The sequence below is a fragment of the Rhamphochromis longiceps genome, linkage group LG11, assembly GCF_057381845.1.
Source record: "Rhamphochromis longiceps isolate RC_006_pf linkage group LG11, R_longiceps_female_GT1.1, whole genome shotgun sequence".
In the NCBI taxonomy this organism is placed as follows: Eukaryota; Metazoa; Chordata; class Actinopteri; order Cichliformes; family Cichlidae; genus Rhamphochromis; species Rhamphochromis longiceps.
This window is the reverse complement of record NC_140567.1, coordinates 27,067,290-27,091,500: the sequence shown is the minus strand read 5'-3', so window position 1 is coordinate 27,091,500 and position 24,211 is coordinate 27,067,290. Positions and strand designations below refer to the sequence as shown.

At 38.3% G+C, this 24,211-nt stretch overlaps 1 protein-coding gene across 1 annotated transcript; it reads left to right on the top strand.

The window, feature by feature from the left end:
- The first annotated feature begins 1,824 nt into the window (after window positions 1–1,824).
- On the top strand, window positions 1,825–12,427 carry LOC146659389 (meprin A subunit beta-like). Its single transcript, XM_085423415.1, has 18 exons — window positions 1,825–2,008; window positions 4,437–4,481; window positions 4,599–4,700; window positions 5,040–5,058; window positions 5,161–5,199; window positions 5,314–5,339; window positions 5,443–5,527; window positions 5,887–6,004; window positions 7,762–7,940; window positions 8,242–8,460; window positions 9,153–9,314; window positions 9,485–9,715; window positions 9,844–10,296; window positions 10,384–10,557; window positions 10,675–10,780; window positions 10,987–11,031; window positions 11,166–11,210; window positions 11,910–12,427. Exons 3-18 carry the CDS (start codon window positions 4,632–4,634, stop codon window positions 11,986–11,988), a joined length of 2,049 nt encoding a protein of 682 aa, XP_085279541.1. The 5' UTR covers window positions 1,825–2,008; window positions 4,437–4,481; window positions 4,599–4,631; the 3' UTR covers window positions 11,989–12,427.
- Window positions 12,428–24,211: the final 11,784 nt, after the last annotated feature.

Sequence of the window (24,211 nt, the reverse complement as noted above, 5' to 3'; positions counted from 1 at the left end):
AATGTGTCCCCAAGTGCAGTCCTAAGATTCATTCAGCAGTACGACGAAACTGGCTCACAATGAGGACCACCCGAGGAAAGGAACACCAGGAATCACCTCTGCTGCTAAGGATAAATTCATCAGAGTCACCAGCGTCAGATATCACAAGTTAGCAGTGCCCAGATAAATGCCACACAGAGTTCTAGTAGCAGACACATCTCTATATCAACTGATCAGAGGAGACTGTGTGAATCAGGCCTTTATGGTCAGCTGCTAGGAAACCACTACTAAGGAAAAGCAACAAGCAGAAGATATTTATTTGAACCAAAACACTCAAGAAATGGACATTAGACCAGTGGAAATGTGCACTTTGGTCTGATCAGTCCAAATTTGAGATCTTTAGTTCCATCCACCATGTCTTTGTGGGATGCAGAAAAGGTGAATGGATGGTCTACATGTATGGTTCCCACAGTGAAGCATCGAGGAGGAGGTGTGATGATTTGTGGGGGTGCTTTGCTGGCAACACTGTTGGGGACTGTGCTGAACAAAAGAATGCGTAAATGCTGGTAGTTTGACTGCAAAAAAAATCTTTTCCTTATTCTTCAGAGTGGAAAATAGGCCCGAGTCAAGCACGTCATTGTCTTGCCATGCCTTTTGTCATTGTTGCATGTCATGACAGCTCCTACTGAGAATTCTCAGTACAAAACTAGGTTAAGCTGCATCACCATAAGTGCACATGATGTTGATATGAAGCATTATTTTATTGGATCATTAATAATTATTAATAAAAGCTTATTTTATCCCTTTGATAATTTTATTTAGCAAATAAACCATTATTTACTAAATGTTATACAAATTTGTTGTTATTGTAAAATGTAAATAAAATAATGTTTTTAGTGGTTCAAATTTCTGGACTGCAGTTAGGTCAGGTTAAGATGCACACAAATGTTGCTGTACTAAGTTAGATGATAACAAGTACAACCAGTTAAATTTATCAAATTTACAAAGAATAAAGCTGTAATGTTAATTAAAAAGTAAAAAGTAAAACATTTTGTCAGTGGATAATAATAATTTCTTTTGAACATCATTTTGAATGCACAGAAAATAGGCAGAGTTTATTGGAACTGAATGTGTGCGGACAAAATAAAATGGCAGCAAATAAAAAGAAAACTTATTTCAGTGCTTGCAATGATGGTAGTTCACCATATCAACATTACCTCTAATTTCTATTATTCAAAATTATACAAAAAAAACAAGAATAAGGCCTTGCCTATTAGATCTATTCTGTGTTAACCAATAAAGTCGGTCGCCTCTTTGTATGTTTGCAGATGGGTTCTTTCAGTTCTAGAACAATGCCTATCTTTGCTCTAACAAAGGGAAATAATTTTATCTGGGTGTTTCAACAGTGTTTTTCTGGGTCATGACAATCATCCACCACATCAGAGATGTTTGTGCAAATTACCAGCATTAACACTTACCATTATCCCCCTTTCCAGGAACCCACATGAGCCTTTATTTATCTCTGATGCACATCTCTCATTCCTTTCACATTTTTACAGCCAGTGGTCTGTCCTTGTATTCTGCTGTTTGTTTTCGGGGGGGGGGGGGGGGGGGGGGGGGGCTCTTGCACCTATGTTAAACTCTGTTAACATGATGAATATTCATACATCTTCGTTTTACTTTTACTGAGTGATACTGTCAGGATGAGGTCGTGGACGAAAGAAGGAGGACCCAAACGCTGGACTCACAGGTAGGTGAAGATTGGTGTTTTATTGTCAACGGCGTGAACAAACAGAACAGAAGTAGGAAACGGCTGGCCGGCTGGACGACTGACTGAATGGATGAATGAAAGACTGAATGGATGAATGAAAGACTGACTGACAACTGACCGGCTGACCTGACGGAACTGAACAGAGGACAACCTAACAGCGGCGAGAACAACATCACAATAACATCAATGACACGACATTGGACTGGTTGAACTGAGGGACATAAATACACAGGCTGAGTGATGAGAGATTAGAACCTGGTGAGTACACAGCTGAACATAATGACCTAATGATAAACGGGAAGAGGACGGAACATAATGCACATGGACCAAGGCTAACACAATAAAACAGGAGGTGAAGCAGACAGAATATAAACAGTGAACATGAACTAAGAATACTGGGTCAAAGACCCAGAAACCCTGACAGATACCTTCCTCACGTGTGAGCTAGTCTAAACCATATGGCTCTAAAGCAGACAGACATACAATACCTTAACTAAAGGGGAAGAAAAACAAAAAATAGAAAACAAAACAAGTGCAAATTATGATGTTGCTTCAAAGAATGTGGTTTCAAAACAAGATAAAATTCTTTCCTTTAGGTGTCAGAAAGGTGAACAGACCACTGTCACACGTCATTGGTTTTTGTTATTATACGGTGTCATGGCAGCTGCTACTGTGAATTCTGAGTGCATTAGTGTTAACTGTCAAAAGGGTGGTATGATAAAGTTTAGAAATGTAAAAACATCAAATGAAGTGGTTCACAAGTAAAATATGACTGAAAATAAATGTTAATATAAACAAGGTTTTTCCTTTGTATGCAGGTTCTATAAATAATATAAATATATAAATATATATATATATATAATTGTATTTAAGATTTTGGATTTTATTTTTATGTGCAGTTCAGTCCTTACAGCCCCGTGTTTGCTTCGTGTGATTAAGAAAGTAGTGTGTGCTGCCAAGGGGAGACATGGGTTTTCATTTATTTATTTTTTTTGGTAGTCTGCACAAGTGTGTACTTTCACTTGATGTATAGTTTTACACACAGTTAGTAAAGCTGGAAGTTTCACACTTTAAACATTGACATTATGTTGGTCTTCTTAATCCAGCAGGAAACACTTGTAAAGACTAAACAAAAGATCTGATTAAAAACAATCAAAGGATTTTTATTTGTATTTGGGAAAATTCACAGTCACATATAAGTTCATTTTTATGAGCTATGTATACGTTACTTCTAAGCACATGTTTGAGTCCTGATTCCAAATGTTTAGAACCACATTTGGGTCCTCAATAATGTAGCAAAGCAAAAGCCTTGATGCATACAGAATAGAAAAGTACCTCTTAGGTTGAGGTTTCCAGTATTTCTGGTTTATCATTGCATTTCTGCACGGAGATCATGTCACAGTACATTAGTCAGCAGGGCATTTGTAGGCACAGACCTGTATCTGTTTTACAACTTCTTGAAAAAAAAAACCCTGTTATTAATGTGCCTTGGTTAAATCTGAAAAGTGTTAGAATACTGCTTGAATTTTTCTTTTTTTTCCTGTTTTTGCCAACAGTTTAGATTAGTCAGAATCTGGCAGTATTCTGACTAATCTAAACACATTAGACACATTTCAATTTTATAAAGCAGAACTGTGATAAAGCAGCCGATTTCTGAATGCTTCCTCACAGAACAACTGTCCAGGCTGAACATGTCCTTACTCAGTGTGTGGCAAATGGTTTTATCCTTTTATCACAATACATATTCTCCTGATGCTCTTTATACCTAGTTCCAGGAGACTTCCAGGAGCTCTTTATACTGACTTCCAGGAGATGTAATATTCTGGAAGCCCTGGATGTAGAACACAAGCGCATAAAATCCACAGTGTCATCTTAGAGTAGAACAGACACTCAGCATGATAAATAACACATATGCAAAGAGATATGGATTATTAGGTGATCATTAGCTGCCTGGAACAGAAATCTCCAAACAAGTCGAACAGAGAATCACTGGAGCTGTATCTGGAAGTTTGTAATGGAGGATATAAGTACATTGTAGATACTATGGATCATTTCACCCAACAAGTCAGCAAAAACTGGAGCTGAAAAGATCTTTGTAGACTTTGTACTCAAGTATCATCATCAGGGAAATGAGTTGGCCATTATGGAACAATATCGCAGCATCCAAGCCTGACAGACAAAGCCTTGTTATACAACTGAAAACAGTCAAAGGTGAGATTTCATTGATCAGTCCTCTTTTCAAACATTTTTACAAATAAAAGAAAACAGAAGATTTGATGAAGTAGATGACTGAGATCCATATCCACATCCAACTCCCACAACGAAATATTTGTTTCACATCAGAGACAGAGGAAAGATAATATATTACCTTAGGTCATCTATCAATTACACACAGAAAAAAAATGTTCCCCACTAAGAGTAAAAGACAAAAGTTCATAGTCAAATGTTGAGTTTATCATTGTTATCAACTGTTGTTCATGTTTTCCTGGTAAAAATTAGGTGTGAAGTGGAATGTCTTTAAGTAATGCAAACACTCGGGATTTTTTAATGTCACAGACATCAGATAACAGGAAATGATGACGTGGGCTAAAGCAGGAACAAATCTAGATAGAATATGCATGATTCCCTGATGTGTCAAGCACGTAGCTTTAGTCGTATAAAACTGGTTCTAACACTCCTGTCACAGGTACAACTTCTCATGCAGATAAGGAAGAGACAAGTGTGGCACAAGGTAAAGACAAGTTTCATATTTCTATGAGAACAAACATAAAGTTTATATATATATATATAAATCTTTAATATTTATATATTTTTTAATTTTGTGATTGTTTTTCCTCATTCTTGGTAGAATCTCTGATTTAGGTTTCATCAAAGACGCACCATGAGGATGAAAGGATGTGTTTTTATTTTTGTGATCATGGCAATTTCTGAAGCATTCTCCTTAAACCCAGTAAGTGATTAGTTGCATAGTGATATTTCAGAAATCGTAAATATCAATATGCAAAGAGAACTTAAAGAGATTTTTTTTTTATTATTTGTCTGGTTTGTTTTGTAATCAAGTTTGTTGAACAATAATACTGAATATTAAATATCAGCTACAAACAATGATTTTGGTTTTTCAAAAAGAAAAAGAAAAATTTTAATTTTGCATGTTGACCAACAAGTATGGAGTGTGTTTTCTATCAAATTCTTAAAATGGAAAAAAAACAACAACATTTATTCACAGTACTACATACAGTATGTTAAATGATGGTACATTTATTTTAATATTATATTGATATTTTTACAGAATGGGCTAGAAATAGTGGGTAAGTTCTATTTTTTTAATTTTCCACATCATTTGATGAAATTCAATTTTTTTTTAAATATTAAAAAAACTGTATACAAAAATACCTCATCTGTTTTTGTAGATGTTGGTGAAGTGAAGGACATTCCTGAAATAAACAAGGGTAAAGTTCAACATCTACTTATAACTAAACCTTTTTATAAGGATATTTTTGTTCTTCATGCAACTGTAGTTGAATATTAGTGACTTGTTTCTAATTTTTTTAATTTTATCTTAGAATTTTTACATGATGATATTTTGGAGGTGAGTTTTTTTGTATGAAGATAAAAATGTATTTGTTCTAAAAACATCTGTGTGCATAGTAACTTTGCATTATGTCACAATATACATGTTTCTTACACTTTAGCCTATAGGCAAGCAGAGGAGTACCATTATCAATGAAAACATCCTGTGGACATCTCCAGTCCCCTACCTCTTAAATAATGACCTTGGTAAATATGTGTTTTCTTACAAATACACCTGAAAGAAATCTTTATTTCTATGGGAACACATCTTTGTGATGTCATACCTGAAAATGCATTTTTTCCATGTCAGCTGGACGCTTTTGACACATAGAAGCCACATATTGAAAAAAAATACAGTAGCGTGTGCGAGTGAACAGAGCTACTTTAATGGAATAGTTTTGCAAAGCAACCACCCACGCCTTTGCTAAAACTGGAAAAAAAAATTTTTTTATAGCTCCATGCTTTATAGCCTTACAGTAAAATGCATGGGCAAGGCTAAGGACCTTTATTGGTTGTCTAAAATATCTTCTTCTTTTCTTTTAATCTCTACAACACAACAATGGTAGACATTAATTCTAAAGGAGTCATTCTGAGAGCCTTTGACCAGTTCAGGTTGAAATCATGCATTGACTTCAAACCAAGGGACTCTGAGGACTATTACATTTCTGTCAAACAGTTAAATGGGTATGTTTTTTCTGCTCTTTGTTGTTGTTGTTGTTTTTAAAAATAAAATTTCCTACTTAGCTGCAATTAGCATATATATTCTAAAAATGACTATGCTGATTTTTCAATTAGACTTTTTGTTCGTTTAGTTTAGTTTAATTTGTGATATATATATATGTGATATACTTCTGCTCTTGCTCTTGACGAAGGCAGTTGCACTTTTCTCCTCTCCTCCTCCTCCTCTCCCTTAGCTTCCCTGCTTAGCCTCTTGTGTCCTTGTCTAGTCTCGTGTTTTTTGTATTACTTTTCCCAGGAACACTCACTCACAGTCTGTTCTCTAAAACCTAAAAGAGGAATTATGGATTTGATCAACTGGTCCCTAAATGCAATTGACACCCCTTTCTCAACGAGAAGTTTGGGCTTGGGTGAGCCTGAGTGCTGAAGATATCTACCTATTTGGAACCATGGTAACAGTGTTCTGGCTGATCGGAACTGGCTTGGCCCTGACTTATCGAAGAATTAAGAAAGCGGAACCGGCTGTTCAAACCCCCACAAGGCTGCCCGCTGGGATTGAAACGATGGGATTGAAACGATTGCTGCACTCAATGGGCTCATTGAGTGCAGCACGGATAAGATCTTGGAAAGGCTACGGCTGCTGTGAATACTCAGAATAAGATCTCTGACTGCAGACTGGATTACATCTCAGAGGGCTAGCTCGGAATAACATCTCTGAACGCAAATTGGATGACATCTCGGGGAGGCACACTGTCGTGAGTTCTCAGAATCGGCTCCTTGAGCACAAGAAATGACAACATCACAGAACGCAAGTATGGCGAAGCTCGCGGCTCTCCAATGGGAGATTGAGAGACCAGTGTTAGACTGTAGAACTGCTTTGAAATTCATATGAGCTGTTTGCACTAAAGTAAGAAACACCATCACTTCATGTTGATACCCTCTCGGCGCCAGCTGCGGTCGCAAGGTTGCAGCCGAACAAAAACACCCTGATAACGACTGTTTAGACTGTTCCTTCCCATTCCATGCAAGGCCACCTGGGTTGGCTGGAAGACTGTTTACTTAGCCTAGCAGGGCGAAGGACACTGTCTCAGCTGAACTCTGGACACGCACACACATACATATACACTGATATGCACACACTCATCCCCCCTCCCTTTCCAAATGCCTTCGACGCTTATTCCCTTCCGATGCTGACGGTGGATCAAGGAGACCAGCGCACAGGCTGCAGGACCGGATACTGTCTAAATCAGCTGTCTCTCACCCTTTACCCACCCCTGTTGCTTGTCATGTGTTTCTTTGGTGTATTAAGAGTTTTTTCATGTGCTATGTGCAGAGGTGTTTTTTTCTGTTCTCAAACTGATCTCCCTGTTGGAGTTCAGTCTGGGGGGAGTTATTTTTTCTCCTTATCTTTCCTCCTGTGGTGCATTTTCCATTGTTATACCTCTCTGACCTGTCTTCCCCATGTGATGTTTTGTGTAATGTATGTATGGTCGGAGGGTAAGATGGCGCCGCCATTGCGCGCAATAGGTCGGCAGCCTTATGAAATTTCCCCTTATGGGACTAATAAAGGTATATCAAATCAAAATATATAGTTCTAGCAAAAGAACAAGATGAATACAGTGAAATTTTTAAGAATGGTTATGTTTTTGTTATTTCTTTTCTGATTTATTTAATTGTGATTTTATAGATTAAACTAAATAAATTACAGAATACATAACTAGTTATAGGACAAATATTCATCAGTGTTCTGCCTTTAATTTCAGATGTTGGTCATACATTGGACGAATATTTTCCAATGGACAGGAACTCTCCATTGGAATAGGCTGTGGTTACATTGCAATTGTTGAACATGAGTTCCTTCATGCTCTTGGCTTCTACCATGAACAGTCCAGATATGACAGAGATGATTATGTGACGATTAACTTTGAAAACATCCTAGAGGGTTTGGTTAACACTTATACTAATTATAACAAAGTTAATGTCTTTGTTCAATATTTCTATTCAAATACTTATCTTAAAGCTGTATAAAGCAGTCTGCATAAATGTAATAACCACTCTGAAATTGTTAACATAAAATCATAACTATTTAATAATCTGAGATTGAGTTATAAAATCAATGAAATCACTATAGTGAGCATACAAAATATTTCCTTTTATGGTTTGACCTTCTCTCATATTATCAAATTTTTTTCAGTATCTGTTTTCTGTATGTGATGTTTGGCTTTTATATATGATTTTTATAGCTTACAAGCACAATTTTAGAATAGTCAGCAGTGATGAGAGCACCACCCACGGAGTCCCATATGACTATTTGTCCGTGATGCACTATGGCAAAGATGATTTCACCAATGGCAATGGATCTACAATTATCACCAAAGACCCCAAATTCCAGAATCTTATTGGTCAACGACTGGAAATGAGTGCTAGTGATGTTCAGGAGCTGAATCTACTCTACAAATGCAGTAAGTGCTTAAAGATTATGGGGACCAGCATCCAGTTTTAGGAATACTCTGGGATTATTGGTTAAAGTTACTAAGAACACCATGAGAACATTGTGCTCTTAACCAATAGAAAGTAACCATTTTCTTTCTCACACTCACATTTGTAAATAGTTTTTACATTGTTTTTAGAGTTACTACGCGCATTTAAACTTAGTAGGGCTCTTTACTAGGGGTTTTTACTTATATTCATGAGGCCATAAATTTATATATTATTGAATTCCAAAATATCTATTATGATCACTTTTTGAACTGGCACAATGATCAAGTCTATTTGTCATAAGAAAAGTTCAACAAGTCACAATTATGATTTGAAAATGGTTTAAACAAACAGACAACCATGCTCATATTCGCACCTATGGCCAATTTATAATAGGCAAATAATCTCACCCCATTTGTTTAATTCATACAAAAATCAACATACCGGGATTGTCAGGCTGCGATTTCAGCAATATCACGGGTACTCCAATAATCAACTTTCTGTTGCTCATTGTCAGTAATTAACTAAGCCTAAAAGTGCTGAATGTGTGTAGAAAATTGCTCACGTGAAAACAGTTCACTCCCTTGAGATGACAGTTTTGTGAGTTGACAATTTTGCCTTTTCCCTCCAACCTTCCTTGGAAAAAAAAACTTGCGCTTTTAATTCATCTCTACAGGCTCATCCATTGCCTTTAAGATGTACTGTGGCTTTACTAATGGGACCATGTGTCAAATGAACCGCTGTTCAAAGAGTGGCAATGGCTGGGAAATGGTAACTGGTGTTTATGGTGGTCCCAGCTCTGACCACACCAATCTGCCCAGTGGAAATGGTAATCAAGGTAAGGTTTCAAATATTGCATTTTTTTTATTGCAGTGTTTAATATACAGTTTTAAATGGAAAATGTAGTTTTCCACCTCAGCATTACTAACATCAAAAGTAAGCTGCCAGAGATAATAATAAATACTTTTGATACTTAAAATTTAAAGATAATTTTGAACTGTATTGTAGGTCAGGATGCGGGTTACTTCATGTATGCTAGCACAGGACCAGGTCAGGAGGGAGACTCAGCCTGGCTGGAGACAAAGAGGATGAGTCCCCAGAGGGAGTGTCATGTCCAGTGTCTGCAGTTCTACTATTACCACAATGGGAGCCAGACAGACAAACTTAACATCTGGATCAGAGAGTTTCAAGATGAATGGGACTCCACAGGAACTCTCTACCTAATGGGACAGATCACTGGTAATGAATCATTTGCGTGATTATTTATGATGATTTTCTCCAGATGAAGTATAAATGTTTCATATTTCACATTTTGTCATGAAGACATACGTCACATTCACCTATTAATCTAAAAATTCTAACTTCAGGTCCACCGACATCTCACTGGACTCTCCACCATGTTCCTCTGAATGCCACCAAGCAGTTCCAGGTGGAGTTTGAGGTTCGTAAAGGAGCAGGAAACTCTACAGGTGGCTTCTCTATTGATGACATCAATCTGTCAGAGCTCGAGTGTCCAGATGGAACCTGGCAGATTAATGATTTTGAGAGATTTTGGAACAGTACTCATACTCCGGCCCTGATATATAGCCCAAGGCAGTATTCCAGTGAGGGCTATGCTTACCGGGTAGCGTTATATCTAAGGCAGACAGATTTTGGAGTATATGTGCATCTTGTCTCTGGTGTCTATGATGACCAACTGAAATGGCCTTGCCCACAAAGGCAATTTACTGTCCAAATGGTGGATCAGAACCCCAACATCCAGCTACAGATGTCAAGGCAAATGAGTCTCACCACTGACCCAAATCTGCTCACCACCACTGGTACGTTTGCAGAAAAATGAAGTAATGCTTAAAAAATCTACTAACTAAATTATTAACCACTATGTTACATATGCTTTCTATAAATAGGTGTTCCCTTTTGGGGCAAACCTCGTGATGTTGGAACTCAAATTGTTGATGAGAACAATGAGCTCATCTATGCTAATAACCTGTATGGTAGATATTATTTTGCATCTTTGGAAGACATCAAATCCAGAGATTACCTCAAGGGAGGGAGTGCCATTTTCATCTTCAGTGCACAAGGCAAATTTAAATATTTTCATTGTTAAATTTAAATATTGTACTTGAAACTTTTACAACAGAAATGCATGAAGTGATGCAAGTTTCTGTATACATATTTTAAATTTCTTCTTTCAATAGATCTCACTCCTCTAGTTAATGGAAGTTCACTGCCATGTCTTCAAGTGAGAACAGTTAATATTACACATCCTCCTGGAGACCAGGATAAAGGACCTTGCTCATCACGGTACAAAATTTATTAAATTAGGATTCATATGAAGAGAAAACATATCATATGAAACAATATACAAATTCATAAGAAAATAGCAGTAAGCAGTTTGTATGTCTGTTGTTACTAGATCTGAAAGCTAGTGCACACTAGTGCTAGAAACTCTAGCACTGACTTCTGCACCCATGAAAGTTTTAATAGACCTCTCGAAAATGCTTTTACAGGATCTCAACCACCACAATTCCAATTCCAGACACAACAGATGGCAGGTACTCCACATTTCTCAAACATTTTCAGTTTTTTTTTAAATAAATAGAATGTGTTTCTTGCAGCCAGAAACACTAAAACTCTTACACACATAAGAATTTTGACCTACCTGTTAAAAATACTTTGTTGTTTACAGGATCTCACCTACCACAATTCCAATTCCAGAGACAACAGATGACAGGTACAACAATCATCTGTTTGTAAGATCGTGTTGTTGTCACAAGCTGTAAACTCTGCTGGACCTGAAATTTTAGACATTCTACTGCTGAACACAGTATAATTTTGTGCTCAACACAAAAAGCTTTATTTAAGGATAGTCATCAGCAAAACTTATAATGAAGCAGCACATGCAGAGGCTTGGTGTACCAATGGAGGAATAGGGTGAGATGGTGAAAGCTGATCTGCAGTGGTGAACACTTAATGGAGTAGACAAAAGAAAAAGCTCATTTTGGAAGCTGTAATCATTTCAATATTTGATGCAGGATTTGAAATCAACATGTTATTTTCACATACATACCGTATAATGCTTTGACTTACACATGACCTTGCCCAGTGATGATGATGACACTAGTAATGCTAATATTAAAGTCTTTTGTCTCTGCCCATGTATTTCTTGCATGGGTAATAATGATTTATGCAGTGACCCACAAGAATATAGTCACCAGCCAATCAGAATGTCTGTAATTCACATTTGCCATAATAATGAATTGTTTTCAGCACCAATCTGTAAAATTACAAGACAACTGAGTGTATTATTTGTTGCAGCTTACAGCACACATAGATTATGCCCAGTAAAACACAACAGTGCTGATGGCGATGTACACCTTCTTCTGAAATGTATAACTCATTTAATTCCTTAATTCGTTTCTTTGTGTTTTAGCCTTTTTGGATTCTCTCCTGGTATGATGGCCTCTCCTTTCCTCACACTCCTGCTAGCGCTGCTGCTTTTGATACCCTGATGTGTATTTCATCCACATCTGGAATCTTTACATGAGCAGCACAATTGACGCTGCCAGATTACTTTTTGTTATTTTTGGATTTTGCTTCTGTATGACCTGATAACTATCTGTTCCTTTTTAATTTATTATAGATGTTTCTAATATAATGATTTGCTTTTTTGGTGGTGAAACCTTTCATTGTGGTTGTTGGTTTAATAATAATCATTTGCAACAATGTTTTCATTTTGTGTATACAATATAGCGACTAAAATAAAGCAAGCAAAAAATATGTAAAATATGTGTAGCTTTTAAACTGCTTTTGACCAATATCAATTTATAATCATATGACAGTTTTGTTTACTGCAGTTTTCAATCATGTGCAGTCCACATAGTTTGAAGTTACTATAATATAGTGTGTGTGTGTGTGTGTGTGTGTGTGTGGGGGGGGGGGGGGGGGGGGGACTATACTACTATGATTAGCAACAGTGTGCTTTCTTGGATGTTGGTGTACCGATGCTCAACAAAAATAAATAAATAAATAACCTTTAAAACAAAATGTAAATGAACTCTTCTTGTGATCAATTTAGTTTCATTGATTTTACACACATATAATTTCTTTGGTTTGGCACCCATGAACGACAGCTTTTCACACACTCCCCCCTTCTGTTCTCCCATCTCACTATAAAAAAGGAAAATCTCATTAGTCCAATCACCTCCACCTCCAGCCTCCCTGGCACCGCCCCTTGAGCTCACTGCACCACCCCTCCCCTGCAGCTGACCCAGGGACCACAGCTCCACCACACACAAACATTCTTGGTTCATGATTTTTTTCAGCGTTACTTGGATTTTAATCATTTGGCAGTGGTGAACATAATTTACTAAGATAGAGAAATTAATTATTTTGACTCATCATGGCAGCATGGAATCCCAGTGGTGATAGGATTAGGACAGGATCCCCAAGGGTCTAGAGTCTAGACACTGGTAGTGGTGAAGACGAAGATGAGGACTGGAGCTCTGAATGACTTGGATATGGTGGATATGCTGAGGAAGTGGGTTGCATAAACGAGAATCTGAAAGGCAAAATGGAGGGTACTGAAACCACACTGAGTGCAGGTTGATTAGTTAAAAAAGGGACAAGAAGATGATTGGATTAGAGTAATGTCTGTAGTGAGACTGACGTTTGTAATGAGCTTTTTACATAAGTATTAACAGGATGCTTCTCTACCTCAGTAAAATGATTGAATGATCCAGACCAAACCACCAAAAGGTGGGGCTGATGTCACTTGGCAATATAAGGTATTATGTCTATCAAACACACACAGGCACACAACTACGCCAAAATGCAGATTGCACTGAAGTATTCCCATATGGTAATACTTCATTGCAATGACGTTTCATAATAAAACATTAATAATCACATCTTTCTTGTATAACAAATATCTGCAAAGTTAGTATGCCTTTGTTGATTACTAGTCACTTCCTAAAAAAGCTTAAGCTGTGACATTATTTTCATACATAAGATACCTTTTGGCTTTCAAGTGATGCAGGAGATATGTGTGACTAAACCATGACATCATGCAACTCCACTCAGGATCACTCATAATGCAGCGATTTTAACTTAACCCTTGGATGTATAAGTGAGTCAAAAATGACCCTGTCGGGTTGTTTTTGCTTGCAATACTTTTGTAATGAAAAGTTGTAATTATTTCATATTCTAGCTAAATATTTAAATATTTAAATTACCTTTTGTACATTTTACAACATTTTTGTTTTTGTTTTACTACTACAAACTTCCATAAGTGAGTCAAAAATGACCCCCATTCATTTCCTATGGAATTTCATGTGAACCTTTGATTCTTATCAACTGTCAGGAATATATACCTAATGGACCATAAAGAGTGTCACTACTTAAGAATAATATTTTACACAGCAATAACCAGTGTTGGGGAGTAACGGAATACATGTACCGCCGTTACGTATTTAAAATACAAAATATGAGTAACTGTATTCCGTTACAGGTAAAAGGTGGTATTTAGAATACAGTTACTTTGTTGAAATAAATGGATTACACGGCGGTACTTTCCTGTTTCATATTGTCGCGGGTCAGGACTGTTTGGGTTTTGTTTGACAGCTACGTTCTGTAGTTCCAGGCGGCAGCGTTACGGTTGCCATGGTTACAGGGTGACGCTCTCGCTCTGCGTGCTTCCTGGGTGAGAGAGCGCCTTTGTTGTTGTGCTAAGCTAATAGGCAGAATGCAGAATGTAGCTTCATGGGCAGTGTAGTCCGTGCTGCAGGGAGAATGGACTCGTTATGTGTCTTTGAGCGTGAGGTGGGAGAAAAAGGAGAGTCGAAAAGCACGACTATTATGGGGACTCTACAATAGGACAAGGTCGGCATCCCTCCTCTGATGAAGTCTTCCAAATTCAGGGAGGTTTACAGAACATTGGTTTTCAGTGGCAGTCTTATCATGGTTAGCTATGTCAGAAAGAAAAGAATGGCTGTTGAACTCCTGAGCACGATGTAAGGGGAAGGGGAAGAACACAACTGATCACATTCTCATTCTACCATGGACAAGATGGTTGTCACCTACACCTGCACCTACAAATGTAAAACATAGAGATGGCCCATGGTGCTGTGGCACAACTTGACATTGGTTTACTTTCTTTTTCACATAACTGTAGGGGTGGAACATACTGGCAGTCAGTTACTGTACATGGAAGAATGTACACTATGTTGTACATTTGGGAAGAGATATGAAACTTCCTTAACTGCAACAGTGACTACCTGTTTGGATTATTAATGAAATCTAAAGACTGTCTTACACAATGCTGCCACTGTGTGACCAACCTTAGTAACATCAGCTGAACCTCTGGCTGCTAGGGATGGGTATCGTTTAGGTTTTATCCGAACCAGTACCAAACCGGTACTTTTGAAACGGTGCTGGTGCTCAAACGGTGCTCGAACCGGTGCTTAAAGAATGGAGAACACAAAATTGGTCCAAAAACCTCTCATGTTCAGCTGTTTTTTTGTAAAATGATAACAATGTTAGCCTTTTCTGCAGCTATAGGGAATTTATGGCATCACTCTTTGTTGGAAGCAGTGCTTAATCAATGGAAAAAACACAAACTTTGTCCAAAAACCTCTCATGTTTAGCTGTTTTCCACTTTTTCTTTGGTCATTTTAGCCTTTTTGGCCAGGGTGAAGGGAGTATCTGCCATCAAACAAGAAGACAGCCGCATGTAACTATGACAGTGTTTGATAGATCACCTTACATGCATTAATTTAATAACGTGGTTAGCTTACACACGAACAACATTAAGCTACTCATGCAGAGAAGAACGGCTGCTGCTGCCATCATCATCCGTCATCATTTCTGCTACACTGGCAGGGCTAGGGGCCAGGACTCTACTCTTCGGGTTTTGGGGGATGTTGCTAACTCTGGGTCCGATAACAGGCAACCCACCCACAGTAGATGTGCACGGTGTGAGGTCTCGCAGCAAGCTACCAAATACGGTGCATTTCTCGGCTTTTAACAAAATGCTTTACATTGCCCGTTGATTCATCAGATTCGAGTTTGCACAGTATCACCTTAAAGCACTTGTTGCAGGCTGCTGAGTTTGCATCTTTTGCTGTGAAGTACAGCCAGAATTTGACCGCTTCGCTTTGGGCATTTTTAATCTGTAGCTCTCCTCTAAAAGAACGTACGTACTGGGCCCACCTACTATCCTCGGAAAGGTAAAATGATTGGCTATAATCCAAAGTGTATGACATCTCAGGAAAAAAAAGCACCGAAATAAAGCACCGAAATGTGCGTTGCTTTTCGGTCTGGTTACTACCGTTTATGTCAGAACCGGTAGCCATCCCTACTGGCATCCCACTTGAAATGCACATTTCAACACTCAGTTCACAACAGATAAACAAAGAGCAGATTTACCTCCACCCAAACATTTTTAGAGAAGTCTTACTTCATCCAAGTGGTAAACTAAATTATGAAATCTTGTGTTAACACATATGTATATTTTATTATTTAAATCTTTGACACCTGTTAAACAATACATAAACGTTACTTTGGTTAACTGCAATTCTGAACTGTGACAAATCTAAATAGTTAGGAGTTTGAACCTATTCAAATATAAAGAAAGCACTATTATGTTTAGAAACACTGTACGTTCATGGGTCTTGGTGATTTGCTATATCAAAAATAATGTTAGTAACAACTTTTTAAACCTTTAATAATAACATTTAATTTAAAAAATAAACATTTTAGAGTACATCATTGGTCCTCTATGTTTTTCAGCAGTACTTGGATACCTGTCTGGCCAGGAAAGATCTGGAAAGTTTCTGTTCTCTCCAAAAATGTGAATTAACAAACATGCTTGTAAAACATAAAAATCATATATAATTTACAACCAATGTTCCCTCTGTGTCTGAGCGAACGCACAAACTCCCTGTGTAGTATGTTAACACTATTGGAAATAAAATAACAATTTTAAAAACACAACTTCTTTTTTTTTCTTTTTTGTTTTTTATAAAGCTCTGACTTGTAGTATGAGTATGAGTATGTGGTCTGGGAGAGAGTCCTGTAACTCTCTGTCTGCAAAATACAGTATATAAAGACCAATTTTGGGCAATTAATTATATAGTTAATTCTTCTTCTTCTTCTTTCTGTTTTTTTTCTTCTTCTTTTTTCGCCTGTCCCGTTTGGCTCTTTTGCCATCAGAATTATTGTCTAAAGGTGAAGAAAGTTGCCCAACGGATTTACTTTACTAAATGGACCCTCCCAGCCTTGCGGTAATGGTCTATTTGATTCACCTTTTATTGTTTATTTTATTTTATTTTCACTTTGCTAAATACAGGACAGACTTGACTGGGGAAAGAGGGAAAGAAAAACAGCAGGGAAGAGGAAAGATGATAAGGGGCAAACAACAAAAACCAACAAAATAAGCAGACAAAAAATACATGTATCAATCACCTGGATCACCTGTTGAGAAAGAAAAAAGAGAAAACAAGCAGAAGAAAAAAAAGAGCAATATAATAAACATCACAATGATGTTTGTTGACGTTCATGAATTGAACGCAGATTTTTGCTGCTCAGAGACCGTGCCATCAGTGCGCAATTGCCCTTCAGTTTTAATAATTGTACAGTAGTTCAATTTTCCAATAGTTTTGCCAAAGTAAGCAAGACCACATGTGCAACATATCATCTTTTAAACACTGGTAGCTACACATGCAGTCACATGCCTAACCTATTTGAAAACGGTGTGTGGATGACAACAACACACTGGTTTTCTTATGTTAAAGGTTCAATGATTCTTAATTATCATTCTTCACAAAGAAGCTTGACAGAGCAAGATGTTGTTACTCGAATCTCAGTGCTAATAATCGTTAAAATAAGTAATGACCTAAAAAAGTAGAATAAAATTAATTAAAAAATACATAAATAAATGTAAAAATAAAAATAATATAAAATCACGACTTATAATATAAATAAATGACCTACTAAATAATAGGTCGTTATTACTAGAGAAAGAGCATATGTCTCCTATATTGGCTTCACTTCACTGGGTCCCTGTAAATCCAGAATTGAATTTAAAGTCCTAATCAAATACAAAGTCATGAATAATCAGGCCAAATATCATTGGGCCAGATACTAACCCCGATTTGCTCTTCGATGCATCCATTAGAGTATAAATATGTATGAGTGTAAGTTGGCAGCGGTCTCCAACCTTTTTTGCGCCACGGACCGGTTTATGCCCGACAATATTTTCACGGACCGGCCTTTAAGGTGTCGCGGATAAATACAACAAAATAAAACTAGTACCGGTACCGAAAAAAAGAAGATTTATTCATAACACACGTGAAAAGACCCAGGAAAACCGAGTTAACAATAAAAATGATAACAAAATAACGCTCAAAACCGATAAAAACCCTGAAAACCATACATTTCACACCTGAGCCTCAACTCTCACGGCCCGGTACCAAATGACTCACGGACCGGTACCGGTCCGAGGCCCGGGGTTAGGGAACGCTGAGTTAAAGCACTGACAAAAAGCATAGAGTGCTCGTGTGAATGGGTGTGTATGGGTGAATGCAGCGTGCTGTATAGAGTAATCCAGGAGAATAGAAAAGGGCTATATAAGAATCAGTCCATTTACAATAGAAAGCACATTGAGTTGACTGTTGTTGTGACTTGATATTGTATAAACAAATGGTAAATGGCCTGCATTTGTATTTTCTAGTCCCTAAGGACCCCAAAGCGCTTCACACTACATTCAGTCATTCACCCATTCACACACACATTCACACACTGGCGATGGCAAGCTACATTGTAGCCACAGCCACCCTGGAGCGCACTGACAGAGGCGAGGCTGCCGGACACAGGCGCCACCGGGCCCTCTGACCACCGCCAGTAGACAAACATGGGGTTAGTATCTTGCCCAAGGATATTTGGCATGCAGCCAGGAGACAGCCTGGGATCAAACCACTGACCCTCTGATTAGTGGCTGACCTGCTCTGAACTTAATTGAACTGACAGAGTTGATTACCTCAAAAAAGGAAGAAAGTAGATTATTGGATTTGTGTAGTGATGTCAGTATTGTGTTTAATCGTCTGCAGTTCACTTTAATGACTCTGCATATTATGTCATGTTTTAGTTTTTTTCATCTGAGGCTGCATTTAAATCATATTAGAACCTGGTAAAGACCCCACATAATTATGCTTTTTAATATGGTCTCAAAACTTAGAACTGAAAGAAGTTTTACTTTCATTGGTGGAACATACTGGCAGTATAGTTATGCGGAAGAATGTAAAATACGTTGTACAAATGGAAAAGATAGTAAACTTCCTCCTGAATTATTACTATTTAGATTATTATATCAAGATATAAGGTTAGGAAACTATGGTAGAGGTCCTAATTTTGCCCTTGTTTTCTTTCTTTCTTTCTTTCTTTTTTTTTTAACATAGCACGTTAAATGCACAAGCCATGTAATATGGTCACCAGTGATGTGTATCTATAAGGAGAACTGTGTCAAGACGCTTCATCTGTGACCCAGGATTTTGCAGTTGTTTTTTGTATTTTTGATTTCTTATGATGTATTGGAGAAATGTTACGTTCTAGTGTTTATTATTAGTATGTCTCAGGTAGTTATCACCCATGTTTCCTTGTTTAGGTGTCCTTTCCTGTTTCCTGCCAAGTCTGTCTTGTCCTCTATGCATGACCTTTAGCTATGTCTGTGCCTCATCCCCTTTATCAGATTCTCTTATCTTCCTGTATGCACAACATACTGTACATTCTTGCACGTAACTGCCAGCATGTTGCACCATAGTTTTGTGAAAAAGAAAGTAAACTTTCTTTCAGTCCTACGGTTTAATGTATGAGGGCACTGTGTGATATGTAAAACATAATTGAAAGAGGAATAATTTCTTGTTATCATGAATCAGTCATCTCTATCTGAAAAAACTACTTCTCTCAGCAGCCATCAAAGGAGAATATAATTTGTTTTTACAAAATGTGATTCAGCTAAAGTCACGGCACCATGAGTGATTGATACTGACTACCCGTGGTAGGCAGAAACAAGAATTTTCCACTAGTCCTGTAAACCACTTGTAAAGAATTATGGATACACCTTCACCATCCAGGAAACCAACAACTGCAAATCATAGCATGCAGAGGGGAAATCAAAAAGAAGCCAACTAGTACAGCAGTGCCAATGCCAAATATCCAGACTTCAGTGGCAAAAGCACCCTTTTCTTTTTTAATTCATCAACATGCATTTGTTTGGACAGATTTGCAGCAAAGCAATTTCCAAGGCATTTTGAGTCCAATGGGTAGCTGAAAAAGGCATTACGGTTTTCAAAGACCTAACACACAGTGCTTTGACAACATGGCAACCATGTAAAATGTTTGTCACAATAGGAATCTTTCCCACTACCCTGAAACAGTTATCTCCCATGGAGCAAGAAACATGTGTCTGTCCATCAGCGTATTTTCTGAACTGCTTACAAGTTCACTTCTTATTGGTCCAGAGTTAAGAGGCTTTTTTAAATGGAGAGGAAACAGGGATAATCTCTTTTCTTTTTTTCCGAATACTTTGCGTCTCATAGACGTACTTGAGAATTTGTTCCACAGGTTTCTGTGGCCTCTGCACAGTGTTCTTCAGTTTTCCCAGGAAGGTTTCAAATGGGAATCAAGAAATGCTATCCAAAAGGCCAAAATGTTCTGTATCTTGTGCAAGGTGTATTAAAGAATATACATTATAGCTACCAAATTCAAGACCATAAATAAAACCATATGTGTTTTTACAAGCTGCTTCAAAACATCCCCTGCATGACCACAGTTATCAATACACAAATTGGGACTCAGAGCGATTACCCCCAGGCACACAAGGTGCATATAGTCTAGCACAAAACCTGAGACTAACCCTACAACCAGCTTATTCAGATGTGACACCCCAGCCTAGTGCTCTTTGTAGGCCAAGTCAAACTGCACTTTGATTACTCCAGGGAGTGACACCAGCAAAATTAAACCAATATACACATATTAATAATATATTTATGTAATAGTGTGACAATGCAATTTATAAGCAGCCATTAGTTAAAGTCATAATCAAAACAGCAAATAACTCGTGTTTTGAGGAAACTGCAAACCCTCCTGGCCAATAATCACACAAGCTGTAAATGCAGGAAAAAGGAATTCTAACAAAGTAACATTAACACAGGTTAAAACCTGATGATGATCTTCTGTGTTCTGCAGAGAAAGTGTGCTCATTGATCTGCCTTTCTGACTGTTGTGCGCGCTCCCAACACAGGGGAACTACTTCTTGCTCAAGGCCGTTTTTATATACCCCTACCCTCATTGCACTGTGAGATGGCATTAAAAGAAAAACGTAAGAAGGTTACATGCAGCTATATTCCTCTAAAAAAATCTAGAACCCAGTAAAATTGGTCTTGTACAGACATTTATTAATGCTAATCTTATAAAACAACAAGATAACACAGTAATACTTATACTCAGCTGAGGTAGTTAAACTCAGTTGCCTGTTCAACCTACTTCCTATATCTTATCCATATGGTACCCATAGAACATAGCCCATCTGGGCTGGCTCATGTGGGTCCTCAGTGGGTCTGCCCACTTGGAACTCCCACAGCCCTAGTAAATTCCACATGGGGTCATACTGGTATTTGCTATTTGCAAATGTAGAACACAATCACATAAAATCCACAGTGTCATGAAAAGATCTTTGTAGACTTTGTATTCAACTATAATAATCAGGGAAAGGAGTTTGCCATGATAGAACAATATTGCAGCATCCAAGTCTGACAGAGTCTCGTTATGCAGCTGGAAACAGTCAAAGCTGAAAGAGTTAACTGAACACTACTCTTCATGCTTGAAAACAGAGAGAGCCAAGTTGAACTGGAAAAGTTTCTTAGTCAAAAATGTGTAGGCATAGAACACTCTTTAAAGTTTCTGTTACAAAGGTGGAGCCAGGAAGATGAGGACTTCTTGTCGTAACAGTCAGAGAGAGGCCCAGGTCAGATCTGAGTTCTACACAGGTACCTGTACTATCCTGTTAGTCTCTGCCCATGGAAGAAAAGAGGCTAGAGAAAAAGCAGGCAAAGAAGAAATATAACCAACTAGTTTGAATCTCAAGCCAGGTCACAAACCAGCTAAGAGTGAAGGCAGAGAAATTCCAGCCAAAAGTGGCTAAAAGTACTGGTACACGTGTCCAGGTCTATGTGTTAATAGACCTCTCTGCATTGAATCATACCTGTTATTAATCTCCGTCTCTCTTCATCCTGTTTTCCTTCTCTCACCCCAACCGGTCGCATCAGATGGCCGCCCCTCCCTGAGCCTGGGTCAGCAGGAGGTTTCTTCCTGTTAAAAGGCAGTTTTTCCTTCCCACTGTCGCCAAAGTGCTTGCTCATAGGGGGTGTGGTGGCAGATTTCTTTTCTCACTTATTACCGTATTTCCCGGACTACAAAGCGCACCTAAATATTAGCCGCACAAGCTAAAATCAGGGGAAAATCCTGTTTTGTACATACATTAGCCGCACCTGACCAAAAGCCGCAGGTGTTTCAATGTTGACTTATCATATGTAAGAGAATATGCACAAAGGGAATTGTCAGGAAAGAGATGGCTGTTTGGAGACATCACTTTTATTAATATTTTTGAAAAACAAGTTATGGGTACATATTTGCACATGTAGTACATAACAGTAGCCTACAGCACACCAGAAAAATAGATTCGGACTACCTTTTAGGCTGAGGTGCAGTGACACAGCTTTAACAAGAAGAAAAGTCAGTCATTCACCACCATCTTTCTCTTCTTCCTGCGCACTAAAACCACCAAAGTCCTCTTCTCCAGTGTCGGATACAAACAGGCTCAGGATGGCTTCGTCATCCACTCTTCTTCTCTCCTTCGTTGTCACTTTCAAAACCAAAGAAATCCTCATTGTCAGTGTCAGAGTCGAACACCCTCAGAAGGGCCGTGGCGGTGTCCTCCTCTCCATCATGCAGCAGTCCAGCCCTTCAAAATCCGTTGGTGATCGTGGATGTTTTCACACTTTTCCACGCTGTCAGAATCCACCGGTGGAGTTGGGCATAACTTGCTTTTTGGGCATAACTTGCAAGTTTATCGCCGCTCATCATCCACGCCTCCCGCTGAATGCGTAGCGCTACTTTGAAGTTTGTTTTTCGCGCTACTTCGTACGGCACTACGTTGCCTGGCGGACGGACATGTGACTAACATACCACTCTTGAACCCCGATCCTTCCGCCAGGCAACGTAGTGCCGTACAACAGCGGAACACACAAAACAAATCGTCTTACGATATGACAAAAATCACGGACAATCCATAGAAAAGCCGCACCTGACTAAAAGCCGCAGGGTTCAAAGCTTGTGCAAAAAGTAGCGGCTTATAGCCCGACATTTACGGTAATCGCATATTTAATCATATCACATTAGTAATAGTAATTTCACTTTCTCACTTAGTTGTTTGCATGTTCACTACAGAGGGGCCTTCTGCTCTACACACATAGTGAGGCCATTGTAATGGGAGACGTTAAACAGATGTGAGACTCCTGCTTATCAGGGATGTAAATCCTTAGGTGACGGCTGAGCAGAAAACAAGGTCATAATTCTCTCTCTGTTTTTTTGTTTCCTCTCTAAGGGTTTTGGCATCACACAGGCAGACATGAGTGAAATGAAGCAGGTTGTGCAGTGATTACAGAACATCTTAGTGCGGGGCTCATTATCATATCATTATTCATTTTAAGGTGTTGAGCCCATAGTGTTTAAAACAAGTGGGTGACATTACTTAAGAAAAGTTATTGGTTACAGTAGTTTTAATTAAACACATGGGATGATCCATGGTTTGGGCAAATTATGTCAACAGTAGTGTTTTTAATGATTTGGGGAAATAAACTGCACATGGCACACTTGTGTCTGTGGTGTGGGATGCCTTAATGCTCTTATAACCTACAGTTGTTTGCAAGCGTGAAGTTTGCATTTACTCACTGATTTTGGTTTCTAGGTAACTGTGGTGTAGATGCAGGCTCCAGGCAGAGCCATGAGTTAGACCCACTTAACATGACAATAATGCTGATTTTATTCTCTAACACAGGGTGTAACCCTGGGCTGCAGCGAAGTTACTCTGGAGGAGAAGCAGCTGATGTTGTCTGAGAAATTGTCTAACTAACCTTTTCCTTTTTGTTATTCTCCTAGTTCTGATGAGTTGACTCATGGGAGAGACCATGTGTCAAAATGGGGGATTCTACGGTTAACATGAAACAATGCTTTCTATGTTTCCCATCAGTTTTTTATGATTTTGCCACCCAAGAGGGATCAGCGAATGAATGCAGATGGCACCTGATTAAACAGACAGGCAGTTTCCCTGGAAAGCTTAGTGTGTTTTTGAGTTAAGGTGGTCGTTGGTGTGAAGTTAATAATCATTTTATAAATGATATGCATTTATATGACTCTCTGAACATCACAAACTCTGTTAGAGTCCTGAACATGAGTAAAAGTGATTGGAGTAATTATAGCATGCAAGTTTTACAGCAACTTGTGCACATTTTGTAGGGTAGCTAGACTGATTTTCTAGCATGTCAGTTCCTGATGCGTAAGTGCATTAGACCCTTATTGTAACAACAGTTGTGAGTTCCTTTGACATGTGTACGGAACTTTAACGTATTATTTGACACGCTAAAGGTAAGATTTTCAGTTTATCACATTTCACTGAGGGAT

Excerpts from the sequence above, each read along its gene's own strand:
- LOC146659389 (XM_085423415.1), top strand. The coding sequence starts at position 4,632 with ATGAGGATGAAAGGATGTGTTTTTATTTTTGTGATCATGGCAATTTCT. Across the intron at positions 8,461-9,152 it reads GAATCTACTCTACAAATGCA|GCTCATCCATTGCCTTTAAG; the intron begins GTAAGTGCTTAA and ends TCATCTCTACAG. Across the intron at positions 11,032-11,165 it reads CCAGACACAACAGATGGCAG|GATCTCACCTACCACAATTC; the intron begins GTACTCCACATT and ends TGTTGTTTACAG.